Below are 16,204 nucleotides of genomic sequence, written 5' to 3' on the forward strand. Positions count from 1 at the left end.
ATTCAATACACTTCACCAGAACTACAATTAAAAGGCATCAGTTCTTTGGTTTTCCTGTTCATTGTCCAACTTTCACATGCATTTAAAGCAATTGAAAATTCCATGACTTGGATAAGTCACACCTTAATCTTTAATATCTTCTTTCTTGAGCAAATTAGATACTATAAAGATTACAGGCTAGAAAGCTCTATGTAGTAATTGTAATCAGTTTTATAGAATCCTTTTGAGATCCACTAACTCTGCAGAAATGTATATATGGTAATAATACAAGACGAGCTTTTGTTTTGTGTTTTTTTTAAAAAAGTCTATTATTTGGATTTCTGAAATGTAATTGGGTATACTTAGAAGTTTTAAAGGTTAATTGTTTTAAAGATAGCTTCTAGGCCTTTGCCTTTGCATGCTCCTGTGTGGATTGGAGCCTTTATTTTGAAATGCAGATTCTGACTGATTTGTTCTTCTGGTACCTTCAAGAGAACTTTCCTAACTAGGTTTTACAGTGTTTAATGCCTGCCTCTCCAGTTTTGGTTACTGGTTACTTTTTCTTCCCCTCTTTAGACTGCAGACTTCGAACAGTTTCTTGCCCGCTTCTTCTTTTCCTCTTGGTTCAAGAAGGTGTCTCTGACTATGAACAGGACCCACCTTCCCCAGATGTTAAGAAGAACACTTCAGCTTGGTCAGCATAGATGAGGCCTAAGGCCCCAGGTGTCCAGGTGCCAGGCCTTTCAGTGAGCGCCTATTGTTGGCTGGCTTGCTCTGCAGCCTCCCCAGTGCCCACACTCTTCACAGCACCTGGCAGGCCTTGAGACAGGCCCTGAGGTGGTCTCTGCTCTCCAGCACGGCCGTTCTGGGCTGTGAAACTGAGGGTCGGGTGAGACCTTCCTGATGTCTATCCACACTGTGTCTTACAGATAGGGGCCACTCGTAGCCCTCTTGTTATAAAGTGCAGATATTTTAACTTTGCTGAATTGTCACATCCCTGTGAGGCCACCAGGCAAGGTGCACTTAATTTTTATAGTTAAGGAAACAAGGCCATACAAGCCTTTGCTGTGCCAAAGCCTTTGCCATGGAATCAATTCCAACGCACAGTGATCCTGAAGTGCAGAGGGGAGCTGCCTCATGGGAACTTCCAAGGCTGGAACCTTTCTCCCATGGTGGAGCGGATAGGTCCTTTCAGTCGGCAGCTGAGTGTTTTATGTGCTGCACCACCGGGCTCCTCCTCAGACCCAGATCCACTGCGTCAGTTCTGACGAACAACAACCCCATACTGTCACTGCAGAGCTGGGGACCATAGATTTTTCAGTGGCACATTGTTCTGACCTTGGTATCCAGGCCTGCTGGTAGAATTGAACTTCCAACCTTTCAATTAGCGGTGGGATGAGGTAATCATGTGCACCAACCAGGGACTCTACATGTTTAAGTAGCTGTTATGACCTGTATTATTATATCATTATTACAAGTTGACTGAGGTGTCATCATTCATTTTCGGTTTTCTAGTTTTAATTTTTACTTTAATTGGCTTGCTTATAAAGTTTGTATATGTTGTGTTTCGCACTATGGTTCATTCACATTGTGTTTTATACCATCATTCTCATGCATTATGTTTTATAAAATTAATCACCATTGGACTATGCTCGTCATTACCCTGTCATTGCAGGTCCTGCAGGATCTTTCCCATTTCCTTCACCCCCTCCCTCCACCTCCCAAATTGTGCAACCCTGGGGTTTCACCCCTGCCCATCCTCATACATGTTTTACTGGTTATCTTTCTATTTTTACAATAATGGTCATATGATGTATTTGTTCTTATGAGACTGAGTTCACTCAGCATAATGTTCTCCAGTCCCTCTGAAGTAATGTAGTAGTTTACAAAATCATTGCTCCTGAGTGCTGCCTAGTATTCCACTGTGTGAATGTACCACAATTTCTCAATCCATTCCTTTTCAGTTGTACATTTGGGCAGTTTCCGTGTTATTGCGATGGCAAATAATGCTGCTATAAATACTGGTGTACAGATCTTCCTTTGTGTCTCAGTTCTAATTTCCTTGGGGTATATTCCTAGTAGTGGGATACCTGGATCAGGAATTGATGGAATATCAGTTGACATATTTCAGCAAAAAGATGCTGCCCTGGCCATGCTCACCAGATTGTGCCAAGAGATCTGGAGGAAAACTCTCTGGCCAACTGACTGGAAGAGATCCATATTTATTCCTATTCCAAAAAAAGGCGATCTGACAGAGTGTGGAAATTATTGTACAATATCACTCATATAACACACAAGCAAAATCCTGCTGACGATTATCCAGAAATGTCTGAAACAGTACATTGACAGAGGACTACCAGAAATAAAAGCTGGGTTTAGAAGAGGTTGTGGCACTAGAGACATTATCATCAATGTCAGATGGTTCTTGGCAGAAAGCAAAGAGTACCAGAGATCGATCGATCTGTCTATCTATCTATCTATCTATCTATCTATCTATCTATCTATCTATCATCTATCTATCTATCTATGTTTCATTGACTGTGCAAAAGCATTTGACTATGTGGTCACAACAATTTGTGGTTAATCTTGAGAAGAATGGGAATCCCAGAACATTTGTATGTGCTTATGTGAAACCTATATGAGGACTAGGAAGTAGTCCTCAGAACAGAGCAGGGAAACACTGTATGGTTCAAAATCAGGAAGGGAGTACATAAGGGATGCATCCTGTCTCCATACCTTTTCAATCTATATACAGAAAATATCATTCAGGAGGCTGTGCTTTAAGAGGAGGAATGTCGCATCAGGATTGGAAGAAGGCTCATCAACAACCTGGGCTAGGCAGATGGCACAGCCTTGCTTGCTGAAACTGAAGAGGACCTGAAGCACTTGCTGCAGAAGGTCAAGAACTGTAGTCTTCAATATGGATTGAATATCAACATCAAGAAGACAGAGATTCTCACAACGGGGCCAATTGCAGGACCATGATGGATGGAGAAGAGACTGAGGTTGTTAACAGGTACAGCTAGCTCAGCTCCACAATCAACACTTTTGGCACCAGCAGTCAAGAAATCAAAAGACAAATTGCAGTATCTGAATCTGCTCTCAGGGACCTTTCCAGAATACTGAGAAGCAACGATGTCAGTCTAGAGACTAAGGTGCACCTGATCCAGGCCATCATCTTTGCAGTTACTTGCTATCCATCAGAGATCTGGACAAAACTAAGGATGATAGTGAAAGAATCAATGCCTTTGTGTTGTGGTGCTGGAGAAGAGTCTTGAACATACCATGGACTGCCAAGAAAACAAATAGGTCTGTCTTGGAGAGGATTAAAGCAAGTTTCTCCTTGGAGCTTGGATTTTGAAGTGGGACCAATCTTTGGAGAAGAACATCATGCTTGGAAGAATGAAGGGGCAATGCAGGACAGAAAGACCCCAGATGAGATGGATTGATACAGTAACTAGGAAAATGGAGGTAAGTGTGTCAGAATCAGTGAGACTGTCTCAGGACAGGGCAGGCTTCAGAGCTGTTATACATTGGGTCACTATGAGTCGAAGATGACTTGTCCTCACATAACAACAAAATTTCTATGTGCAACTTTTTGAGGAAATGTCATACTATCTTCCAGAGTGGTTATACCATTTTACAATCCCTCCAACAGGTATGAGAGTTCCCAACTCTCCACATCCTCTTCAACATTTATTACTTGATGCCCTGCTAAACTTTGCCACTGCTACTGAAGTAAGATGGTATGTCATTGTGATTTTGATTTGCATCTCTTATTGCCAGTGATTTTGAGCATTTCTTCATGTGTCCATTGTCCATCAAAATATCTTTCGCTGTTAAATGTCTTTCCATGTCTCTTGTCCATTTTTAAATTGTGTTATTGGACTTTTTCTTCTGGAGGCCCAGGAGTATTCTGTAACCTTTTGTTAGGAGACCCTTGTCTGAGATGGTATTGTCAAATGTTTTTTCCCAGTTGGTAGGTTTTCGTTTCACCCTGTTGGAAAAAGTTTTTGATGCGCACAGAGATTTAATTTTTAGAAAGCCCCATTCATCAATTTTATCCTCTCCAAATGGTGTATTTCTGGCTGTATTTGTCAGCTTTTTTATACCATAGACTAGGCCTTGTAAGCTTGGTCCAAGTTTAGGTCTTATGAACTTTTAGGATTTTAGACTTTACTTGCAGGTCTCAGATCCACCTTGAGTTGATTTTTTTATATGATGTGAGATGCCTCCACCTGTTCTGGGCAGTCTGTCTTTACAGAACACTGAGCTCTGGTGGCGTAGTCCATCAAGATTCGAATCAACCAGCCTCTTCTGTGTGAACTACTGTGTCAGAAACCTACTGGAGAGTCTGCTATGGGCTGGTTCCAGCTCAGCTGCAGTGAGAGAGTCTCACAGACAATGGCTGGTCAGAGCCTCTTCCTTTGCCAGCAGTAGAGTATATAGGAAGACTGTAGCAACACATGCATTCCATATAATAGAACCCTTTCCAGGATCCAGTTTACCCTGTAAGGCTTCAGGTGGACCTGATGTTCACCTCACAGATATGGCCCTTTAATAATCACCATCTCAGGATGAACATTTATCTTGGGAAACCTCTAAGTTGAGTCGGAACTCAGCAAGGGAGAACAATGCCTTGCCTAGCAGTTCTCCTTACAGTCTACTTAGTCTTAATCTATTTCAGGGCTTCTCAGCCTTGGCTCTTGACATTGGGTTCTTTGCTGTAGATGCTGTTCTGTGCGTTGAGCATCCTTTACATCCTTTACTTATACATCCTTTACTGTCCCCTCACCCTTAATTGTGAACACCAATATCTGTAGATATGACCAAATGTACCTGGTGGGGGAAGATTTTCCAGAGCTCTTTTCTGTTGATTGCCAAAGATCAAATTGACAGCACCCCATTTAAAAACACCAAACGCTGCTGTCTCGCCACTGCTGCCTCGTGGAGTCCAATGTATGCAGAGTACAGAGTGCCGCATAGGATTTCCAGGTTTCTTTCAGAAGTATGTCACCAAGAATTTCTTCTGGGGGGCCTCTGGGTTTATTCCAGCCTCCAACCTTTTGGTTAACAGCCCAGTCCTGAAAAGAAGACCCTCGGGGATTCCTTTGAAGGTCAGAACCACATTTAGTTGTCTTAGAATCACTGAGAACTAGGGAGCTCTGGTGGCTTAGTTGTAAGGAATTGCACTGTCAACCTAAAGGTACGTGATTTGAATCCACCAGCTGCTCTTTGGGAAAAAACGATAGACAATCTCCTATGTGATTTTACTGCCTTTGAGAACCTGCTGAAGGTTCAGCTATGGGTTGCTTCCAACCCAACAGTACAACAATAACAATAACCTAGGACTTGGCTGCCTTGCAAGTGATGATGAGTATTTGATGATCAACAGTGACTCTTTACCAGCAGGTATTTTACAATTGCTTGAGCTTTCTTCATAATGCTTTCTTCATTTCCCCTTTTTTTCTGGGGTACACATATTCAGAGCCCAACAGTGAAGTATGGTTGGGCAAACTCATTGCAGTCAATTCAGAAGCTACTCATACCTGGCCCTCCAGTGGGTCTTCAGAGACTATAAATCTCATGAGAAGAAATTGCCCATATTTCTCTCTTGAAACTGCTGGTCCAACCTGCTGCCTTTAGGTTAGTAGCATAATTCTTTATGAACTACATCACCATAGTCCTGTCCTTGTACTGCCCCAGCTAACATGGTTTGGCTGTATAGATAAGACATGAAGAGTGCTGTAGTGGAAAGGAGAGTATCAGTGACTAAATCTAAGTAATGAATATTTGCACGATGCTGGAGGAAATATGATGACTAATTTGTTTTCATGTTGTGTGTGTGTGTTTTTATCACCAGAACAGGAATATTTGCTGCTCATGCCTGAGTCCATGTGTCCACACCTTAAACCATTGTATACCTGGTAGTGGAAGTGGTGGTAAAGGGACAGCAGGAACTGATTTTGGAGAACAGCTGCTTCAAGGTTGATGGCTGGCATGTCACGGAAACCCCCCAGCATGTACTGGTGTGTGGGACCAGAGGGGTCAGCTGTGTGTCCAGAGCGTGCCATGGAGACCCAGCACGGTAAGGGCCGGGTTGACTGAGCGTGAGCCTGGTATACCTGCTTGCCCTGAGGACAAGGGATTTCCACCCAGGGGGTTTTCATCATGAACCATACTTCAGATTCTTGCTGAAATTTTGAAAATTGAGACCCATTGTACAAAACTTATTGTGATCTTAAGAACTAAAGGATCATTTCATGTTGGTTAAAAAAGATTTTTTAAAATGAGGATTTGGTTTAGGTTCTTGTTTCAAAAATAATACATGTTTCTTTATATTTGTTAAATAATATATTTTTTATTTTAATTGATTTTAATTAAGGTTTACAGAGACTTTGGATTTCCATTCATTCATTGTTGCACTTTTCTCCTTGCCCACCCCTCCCCCCCAATTCACTTTTCTCTTTGAAAAGTAAAAGAAAAAATTCTTTCATTGTTATTCAATCCCTCCCCCCAAGTCCACTCCACTATGCTACCTTCTTTCTGGACTCCTGTCATAACAATACTTGTTTATTTTTAAAAATTTGAAAAAAGACAGAAATAAGGAAAAACGTCTCCTAGATGGTATGTTCTTTTGTAACCTGCTCTTCTGTGATTGAGGGCTCTTATTATAGCTTTATTGTACTTGTGCAGTATAGAGTTGTAATTCAGCTTTTCTTCTCTTAACTTTCTCTCAGTAGTAGCTGGACATCCGGCTCCCGGTTGTGCAGTCTGTGCTTTCTAAAACCTGTATCTTATTGATGCATGTATTATATTAAATTTATTTATGTCAGCAGCCAGAAGTAAAATCCTTTCACGTGTAAAGTCTTATCTGGAAACCCAGCCTGTGTAGCAGATGCAGTGAGCTTGTTTGAAGGGCAGTGTTGTAGGGGTAGATGTTTTCATTCCCATTCTCTGAGGCTCTCCTAGACCCTGAAGCACTGCAGATGCCAAGTAACAAGTGTTGTGTGCTGGATTGCATCTTCACAAACCTCAATGCAGATGTCAGGATCAGATCCAGGGCACATTACACTCAAGTCTTATGTCAGGGCTGTAAGCAACTGCTCTTTGCATTTTCTATAGTGAGTGTGCATTACCTGTCTTTTTTGTCATTGGCATTTTGTATTACTTTTGCAGCCAAAATTTAATATTGCACTTTGCTTATGAAATAGTTATTTCATTGAGTGCTGTTGTTTGAGTGCTTTGCTCTCACGGGCTGTGCTGTGTATGCTGGTAAGCATAGTCAGATTTCTTGCAGCTTGATTGCTGATACGTTCCTTTTGGAACACAGGTAGTCGTTTGATCAGAGGAACCTAAGGCCCAGTCTCTTGCAGGACACCCTCTGGGCTGCATTTCCAACAGGTGAACTGCATTTGTTCTCCTCGGGGTTTCTGAATTCACGAGGGCCCAACCTCCCCTGACCTCCAAATCCCCCAAAATTCACCCCAGTCTACTGAATAATTCTGTCTCTGTAAAAGAACATTCTCTACCAGAAGGAAATTTTGATGTAGAAGTAGCTTCAAAAATTGTAGAACATAATAAACATGCTTTGAAAAGTATACATTTTTTATTGTGGTTTCTAGCAATGAAAAAAAGATTATAATAAAAATAAGGGGTTTTGTGTTGTGGTTTTTTTTTTTTTTCTTTTGGGATTTCTTGTGATGGTAAACTCTCCATGGGGTGATTGTAGCTCCTGGTACCAGGTACATGTGAATCAGAGGAGAGCCAGGAGTTTTCATTGGCAGCCTTTTCAGACAGAGATCCCCAGACCCTTATACTCAGGTACCTCTGAGTAGTCTTGAACCTGCAACCTTTCTCCTTACAGCCAGTCATGTTAACCATCTGCATCCTCCAGTCTAGTGGCATCAGAATCAGACTAAACGCATAAAGAAGACAGAATGAGGATCGGTCTAGAGCTGATTCATACGTGGTAAAGTCTGGACTGGCATTTTTACCAATCCTGACACCAACCATCCTACCTGCATGCTTTCTTCTCTGTTGAGTTCAGGAATTCATCGTGAGACCACACCGAACTCACAAACCATACTCCCAATGGTTGTAACTCAGGATCAGGATCAACTTGGATGTAACGGGATACAGTTGAGACAGGACGAGAGCTTTCTGATCTTCTCTTTTGCCTGTGCTGTGTGCGATAGCACCTGTAGCCTGGGCTGCGCTCCTGGGCCTTGCTCTTGATCACGCCCTGCCCAGTGCTTTACCTCTGCTGTCAGAGACTGTCAGGTACCCACTGGCACCACCTTACTTCCTCCACAAGCAGGCCTTCTGCAGGTGCCTCACCCCATGGGCCGGGAGTGCACTGCAGCTGTCTACCCAGCACTGGCCCCCGTATCCTTTTGTCCAGTGCTATCTCATGCTCTCTCTGAGTTAGAGACCCCTCTCAGGGTGTAGGCAGTTCTCAACGCAGGGACCCTGAGCCCAGAGGATATGTTCTGCAGCGGGTTCTTCTGGGGAGTAGTGAGCTCCCCCTAAAGTTGGCTGCTGTTGTTGTTATGTGCCATCAAGTTGCCTGTGACTCATAGCAACCCTATGCACAATAGTTCTGAACTCTGCTCTATCCTGAGCCAGTCTCGTCTTCGACACACCTATCCCTATTGCCCCAGTTCCTGTGTCAGTCCATCTCATCTGGGGTCTTCCTCTGCTGTGCTGTCCCTCTGCCCTTTCAAGCATGATGTCCTCCAGGAACTAGTCCCTCTTGGAAACATGACCAAAGTGTGTCAAGTGGAGCTTCAAAAATCATTGCCTCCAAGGAGTAGCTTGGTTTCACTTTATGCAGGACAGACCTGTTAATTCTCTTGGCAGTCCATGGTATATTCAATACTTTTCTACAACACCACTCTCAAAGGCATCAATTCTTCTTCTATCATCCTTAGTCATTGTCTGGTCTCTGATTGGCTTGTTGTTATTAAGTGCTGTTGAGTCGTAGGCAACTCATAGTGACCCTATGAATAAAAGACTTGGACACTTGTATAACTTTCATCTTTTCTCCAGGTTCATAGGGTTTCCGGAGGCAAGCTATTTCGGAAGTGGATGCCACTCCTGCTTCCAAGCTTGTTTTAATCAGGGAGCTCCACCAAACACTGTCCGCCAAGGGTAACCATTCTCGCATTTGAGACATCACTGTCACAATGTTCAGCTTCACAGCAGCCACGAGTAATTATCAAGTCCCACAAGAGTTTCAGACACCTCAGATTACCAATCATTTTAGATTACGGCGTAGTGAATAATTATTGCACAATTGCAAATCCTAGGCCAGAAGGGCCATATATAAAGAAAATCTTCTGCACTGTAATTGTCCAGGAATTCTATAAAATAAAAAACCAAACTCACTACTGTTGGATTGATTCCTGCTTGTGCAACCCCGCAAGACACAGGAGAGCTGCCCTATAAGCTTTCTGAACACACACGGAGTCTCGTCTTTCTTTCATGTAGTAGTTGGTGGGTTTGAATCCCTGATCTTTTGATTAGCAGCCCAGCTATTGACCTGCTGTACCACCAGGCCTATCCCAAGTGAATTTTTTCACATTCCTTTCTCTTTTGATCTGTAGAAATTTGTGTTTTTCAGAGCTATTATCCTTTCAGAGACCACAGACCTGAGCATACCCCCACCTCCAGCGTGGGCCTCCTTTGGTTGCTTGTAGAGAGGAGGCCTGCTGGGTGTCTGTCAAGGAAAAGCGAATCTTAGGAGGGTGTGACCCACCTTGAACTCTTTAGCACTGTCAGCTTACCTCAGTGGTGGTGGACATTTGAAAGCTATGACATATTTAGGGTGTGTCAGTCATCAGGAGGAGAGTCAGTGAGAACATACTGGTGCTACTGGGCAGTCTGCTCCAACAACATGTCATTAGATACTCCATGCATCTGCGATAAGTCAGAAGACGCAGGGAGTAGAGAAACCTGTCCTCCTAGCTGAGTGAGGCACTGAAAAAGCAGCCATGTGAAGACATCCTTATTCATTTTTCTGTGTTCAGTCATAACTTCTCACACTAGCAGCTTGCATCTCAGAGCACTGTCTTCCACTGGATCTGGCATGCTGGGCTAGAAACTGCTGAGATAGCAGAAGGAACACTCTGTTCAGCATTCAGGTTTTTATGAACCTCTTTCCAGTGTCTCCTCTTGTGGTTTTGTTTGTGCTCTTTCCTATCATTACAGACAGCCTCATCCTGGAGAGGGTGAAACCAGGTTGCTCCTTGGAGGCAAAGATTCCGAAGCTCTGTCTGGCGTACTCTGGGCATGTTTCAAGGAGGTACCAGTCATTGGAGAGGGATATTATGCTTGGGAGGATAGAGGGACAGCACAAGAGAGGAAGACCCTCAATGAGATGAATTGATTCAGTGACGGGGGTAATGGGTGTAAGTGTGTCCGAGACAATATGGTTGGCACAGGATAGAGCAGGGTTTAAGACCGTTGTACATAGGGTCATTATGAGTTGCATGTGACTTGATGGCACATAACAACAATAGCATCAACATAGAGAGTGATCAGTTGGCCCAGTGGACAGAAGGCGATGCTACCAAGCCAAAGGTGGGTGACTTTTAATCCGCGACCCTCTGGCCTGTCTTTCATTGTTTTGGTTCAAACATTCCTCTAGGTCGTATAGCCCTGGTGTGTCCACTTGCCGTACAGCTGTAACTTGTGGTTGCTGTGAGGTTGAACACTTGTGAGGCTGATGTGTCAAATGTGTTAATGGTTGGTTACCCATGGTGGACAGTATTGGGTAGAGCTCCCCGATTAAAACAAGCTTGGAAGCCGGAGTGGCATCCACTTCCATAATAGCTTGCCTCCAGAAACGCTATGAACTTGGAGAGAGGATGAAAGACACACAAGTGTTGAGGACTCTCCTTCATAGGGTCATTATGAGTTGCCTGTGACTCAAAGGCACTTAACAACAACAACAGGCTTAGCAACAGTCCACAGACACACCTCTGTCTGTCATTTTGACCTTTGTGATTAGGTGCCTGGGTGGTGGTGGGCCAGCCTCCCACCTCCTTGCCCCACCCTGTTCTGAGAGACTCTAGGTAGCAACCTTCTTCTCAGTTCTGAGAAGCAGAAATGTGAAGCTAGCTCCCCCTGGCTTCAGCCCTCGTGCACCCCGCACTGGGGAGCCTCCTTCATGTGCAGAAGCAGAGCAGCCTTGCCTGGCAGTTCTGTGCTTGCTGGGGAGGATCCCAGGCCTGCTGATTGCACAAGAGAGGTCTTCATCCCAGCCTTCCCCCTGGCCCCCATGAAGCGCCTGGGAGTGCAGAAGTCTCTTTGTGGAGTGATGCCTGGTAAAATCCTCTAATCCCAGAGGGCTCTGAGCCTGTGCTGCCTCTGACTTGGGGAAGTTCTGTATGGAGACAGGGTTTTCACCCATATATCCACCTCATCTGTGCTATGTTTGAGGTGGTGAAGGTCCCGTGTTACCTTGGCTGCCTGCCATTCCCTGGTTTGGCAGCTATGATGTGGTAGTTCCTTTGATGAGGTTTGATTTCTTTTATGTGGTTTGCTACAAACAGCCAGGTGGTTCAGGGGGTATTTTGTGGGAGTATGGCCTGTGTTGAGTGCATAAAGAAGCTCACTCTTCACTTGGTGTCCTTCATGATGCTTCCTGCTCCTCTCCTTGTTGGTTCCTTGGGCTCTCTGCCTGACCCTCTGCACCAGCTTCTGCAGGGTACATTCCTGGAATGGCCAGCCTCTGTGCGCATGAGAGTTGCTTCCTTTGGATAAATAAATGTCTTTGTATGAGTATGTCCACACACATACATGTAGGGATCACCTCTCTGGTCCAGCAGAGGCTCCCAAGAGAAAGATGAGCTATCTCCTCTCGGTTTACAGTCATGGAGGCCCTTTGTAAGGGAGGGTCAGCTATGAGTATGTTCTGACTCAGTAGCTAAGAGTCAGAGGGGTATTTATATGTATGTATTATTTTTGTTGTTGCTGTTCTCTTGCCACCAAGTCGACTCTGACTCGTAGTGACTGAACAGCAGATCTGAATCCTGCCGTGTCCTACCCCATCCCCACAATCTCATCATGCTCAAGCACATTGTTAGAGTTGTTGAGGGTTTTCCTTTTTCTCTGACACCCTCCACTTTTTCCAGCATGATGTCATTTTTAAGATTTGCCCAAAGTATGTGAGAGAAAATGTCACCATTTTTTCCTCTAGGGAGCACACTGGATGCACTCCAGGTTTGTTTTATTTTTGGCAGTCCACAAGATATTCAGTGTTCTTTGGTCTTCTTCTTCATTGTCCACTTTTCAGAACCCTAACCCTTCAGATGCATAGGAAGCTTTAAAAATACCTTGGCTTGGGAGCTGCTCAGCAGTCGTGACTGTGTTACTGCGGATGAGGAATCAGGCATTGGGAGATCAACGACCTTGTCTGTGGTCACATCACTAGGGCCGTACATTGAAGATAATGTCAGGAAGCTTCTACTTTGTAATTGTTGGCCATCATGATAATCCTGTATTTGAAATGGAGTTCTTATCAGCTGGAAAAGCAGAATCCAAAGATGATCATCGTCACCTGAACCAGTTCATCGCCCATGCTGCTCTTGACCTTGTAGATGAGAATATGTGGCTGTCTAACAACATGTACTTAAAAACTGTGGATAAGTTCAATGAGTGGTTCGTCTCAGCATTTGTTACAGCTGGTCATATGAGATTTATTATGCTTCATGATATAAGACAAGAAGATGGAATAAAGAATTTCTTTACTGATGTCTATGATTTGTACATAAAGTTTACAATGAATCCATTTTATGAGCCCAATTCTCCTATTCGATCAAGTGCATTTGACCGGAAAGTTCAGTTTCTTGGAAAGAAACACCTGTTAAGCTGAAATTGAACCAATCAGCAGTAAGCAGCATCACCATGACAATGGGATGCATACTCAGGAATGTGTGCTTTGTAAGTAACTTGATTAAATTGCCTGGAAAACATGATGTCACAGTCTCTGTTTATCTCAGCTTCATGTAACTGTTTTTGCAGTCTTTGTTTATCTCAACATGTAATTCCTTTTCTATTTAAAAATAGTATCTTGTTTCTTGCCAGTTATTATTAATACTTCAATATTTGTTTATGAATGATGTTATTTGTAAAAAGTTCCTTACCAAGAATCTTAAAAGGTTTTTATTTTAGAAATTGAGATAGCTTTTGACTTTCCCGATGCAGATAGCTTTATCTTGATAATCTCCACACAAGCGTCTGAGCACTAATCTGGTATAGATTTCAAGTTAAAAGCTTCTGCTGTGGGGAATGAAGTTGACAGCTGGCACATGTGGTTTTGTTTTTATGTCTAGTGACAGTGTCAAAGTGTAGAGGCAGTGCACAAAATAGGAAGTACCTGAAGTGGCCGAGACAAAGGCTTCAGTGATGCTAAATGTCACATGGCTGCTACCTATGTTAAAACTAGTGAACCTGCTAGGGTTCCAGAATTTATGATACATGCTTGGGAATGCTGTTCCTCTAGACTATAATAACTTTCTGTTCTTGTATCACCCATCCTCAGATAGTAAACTAGGAATTTAGTCAACCTGCTATTATCCGTGCTAGTTAAGATATGAGTCTATTTGCAGAATTGCATACAAAGGAAAGATTGGATTATGTGAACATTTGCCAGTTTAGCATCCCAGGCTATCCCAGAGATGGGTGGATAGCTTTGGTCTTGTATTATAATAAGGAGGGAGAAGGGTGTCTTATTGTGTTAATATCAGATATCCAGTGAATGGCAAGTAACCTCCTCACCAGGTATTTTCTGAACTGGTAATGATCATTTGAAAATTTTACTGCATTCTGAATAACATTTGAATTGGTTTAACTCTTAAGCTTGGAACTATATCCTTCTGTAAAATTGTTCTGAATAACATTTGAATTGCTTTACTCCTAATTTTGGAGCTATATCCTTCTGTAAAATTGTTACCGTTATTGTTATTTATCCTGTATATTTATTTGATCTTTAAATAAAGATGTTTGTAAAAAAAAAAAAAAGTACCTTCTCTTGCATCAGATGCACCTTAGTCTTTAAACTGGCATCTTTGCTTTTTAGCACTTTGGAAAGAGGTCCTTGACAGCAAATTTTTCCATTGCAGTATACCTTTTGCTTTCTTGACTGCTGCTCCTATAAGAGGTGTTGCCTGAGGATCTAAGTAGTCAAGTGAAATGAAAGAGAGAGAGATGGATCTTCATTTCATTTTATTTATATATATATATATACACATTTGATATTTAGATATATTAGATATATGTTTGTTGCCATGTGCTGTCTAGTCAGCTATGACTCATAATGACTTTATACACACTAGCTCTCACCCTACTTTATCCTGAGCCAATCTCTCTATCTCCTGACATGCCTACACTCATTACCCTACTTATTGTTTGGTCAGTCTCATCTGAGGTCCTCCTCTCCTGCGCTTGACCCTTGACCCTTCTGAAACTGAGGGCCTGAAGCATATGCTGCTTAGGGTCAAGGAGTGTAGTTTGCACTCTGGATTGAAGCTCAACATTAAGAAAACAAAAGATTCTCACCACTGGGCCAATTTGCAACATCATAACAGAAGGAGAAGAGATTGAATTTGTTAACAATATTAGCTTGTAGCTCCACAATCAATACTCTTGGCTCCAGCAGACAAGAAATCAAAAGACAAATTGCATCAGGAAAATTTGCTGCCAGGTACCTCTCAAGAGAACTGAAGAGCAAGAGATTAAGGTGCATCTGAGCCAGGCCATAGTCTTTATAATTAGTTGCTATTCATCAATAAGCTGGACAATGAGCAAGGATGACAGAAAAGAATTGATGCCTTTGAGGTTTTTTGCTGGAGAAGAGTACTGAACATAGTATGGACTGTCGAGAGAGCTTATAACTCTGTCCTTGAGAAGGTGAAACCAAGCTGTCCTTAGAGGGAAGGATTTTGAGGCTCCATCTCACATACTTAGAAATGTAGCCAGGAGGGACTATTCTTTGGAGTTATTTATATATACTGTTGTTGTTGTTGTTATGTGCCATCAAGTTGCTTGTGACTCATAGCAACCCTATGTACAAGAGCACTGCCCCTTAAAGGACAACTGGATGAGAAGCTCGCCATGGGAAACAGGGAATAAATCTGCCCATAGATGATCAACAGGAAAGACATCAATGGGGAAATTGAGTTGGAGGTAACACTTTAAGCATAAATATAAGGAACTGCCAACAATCTATGCAAACACAAAAGAAACTTTCTTGCATATACATAGAAGAGCTTAACACAATGTCAAGAAAGCAGCTGGCAGGACCAAACATTGTGGAAAAAAACCAAAACAAGCCTCCTAAAAAGCAGATCAGTTTGCAGGCCCAGTGAATACCCTATAGACTGTGAGGCAGAATAACTATATTAACATGAAGTTGCATAAACAGTTACTGAAGAAGTTATGACATATGGAAGAAAGAATTGAAACCATAAATAAAAAGGCTCAAAAATTTTTTAAAATTCATCACAAGACAGAGAGGGTACAACCAGTATGTTGTTGTTGTTGATTGCCGTTGAGTCAAGCATGACTCATATTGACTCTGTGAACAAAAGACCTAATGCTTTTCCATAACTATTGTCATTTCTCCAGTTCATTGTTTCTCAAGGCATGTGGTTTAGGAAGTGGATGCCATTCCTGCTTCCAAACCTGTTTTACAACTGGGAGCTCCACCAGACACTGTCCACAATGGGAAACCATTGTGGTATTTGATACCCCAGTGGCATAAGGTTCAGCATCATAGCAAACCTAGGTTACTTCATACAGCACATTGATAAAGAGTAATGTGCAAAGTGGAAGAGTGTTCCTCCAGCTATAACAGCACTGGTCTCGTTTAGCAATGGTTAAGTGAATATGACAAATAGAGTAAGCTTTGCACAAATAACCTGAACTCTGTTCCATAGCTAACATCATTTCTGTATATTTAGAGAGTTTTGAGAGTTTGTAGGGTTTCCAGAGAAATCTAGTTTAGGAAGTGCATGCCACTCCTGATACCCAGCATGAATCAATCTGGAAACTCATCCAAACATTATGCATAATGGGTAACCATTATGGTATTTCACATGACTATGGAACTGAAATGCAAAAGTTGGGAACAGAGAAGAAGAATCAGTAGTCAGAAAACATGGGCTTGGTGACAGGAATGAAGCTGGAGATAGAATGACTGAATTTTGTAAAATCAATG

General features: G+C 42.5%; 2 protein-coding genes across 2 annotated transcripts in view; both read left to right on the plus strand.

The window, feature by feature from the left end:
* Positions 1-5,970: 5,970 nt before the first annotated feature.
* LRRK1 (leucine-rich repeat kinase 1) overlaps positions 5,971-16,204 on the plus strand; it is a 194,752-nt gene continuing 184,518 nt past the window's right edge. Inside the window, exon 1 of the mRNA XM_006900059.1 lies at positions 5,971-6,067. Coding sequence (XP_006900121.1) covers positions 5,971-6,067 — 97 coding nt within the window. The remainder of the gene's footprint in view (positions 6,068-16,204) is intronic.
* On the plus strand, positions 12,426-12,956 carry LOC102862650 (trafficking protein particle complex subunit 2-like). Its single transcript, XM_006900058.1, has one exon. It carries the CDS (start codon positions 12,437-12,439, stop codon positions 12,857-12,859), a length of 423 nt encoding a protein of 140 aa, XP_006900120.1. The 5' UTR covers positions 12,426-12,436; the 3' UTR covers positions 12,860-12,956.

Source organism: Elephantulus edwardii, unplaced genomic scaffold (genome assembly GCF_000299155.1).
Source record: "Elephantulus edwardii isolate Elephantulus edwardi_28Jun2011 unplaced genomic scaffold, EleEdw1.0 scaffold00272, whole genome shotgun sequence".
NCBI lineage: Eukaryota > Metazoa > Chordata > Mammalia > Macroscelidea > Macroscelididae > Elephantulus > Elephantulus edwardii.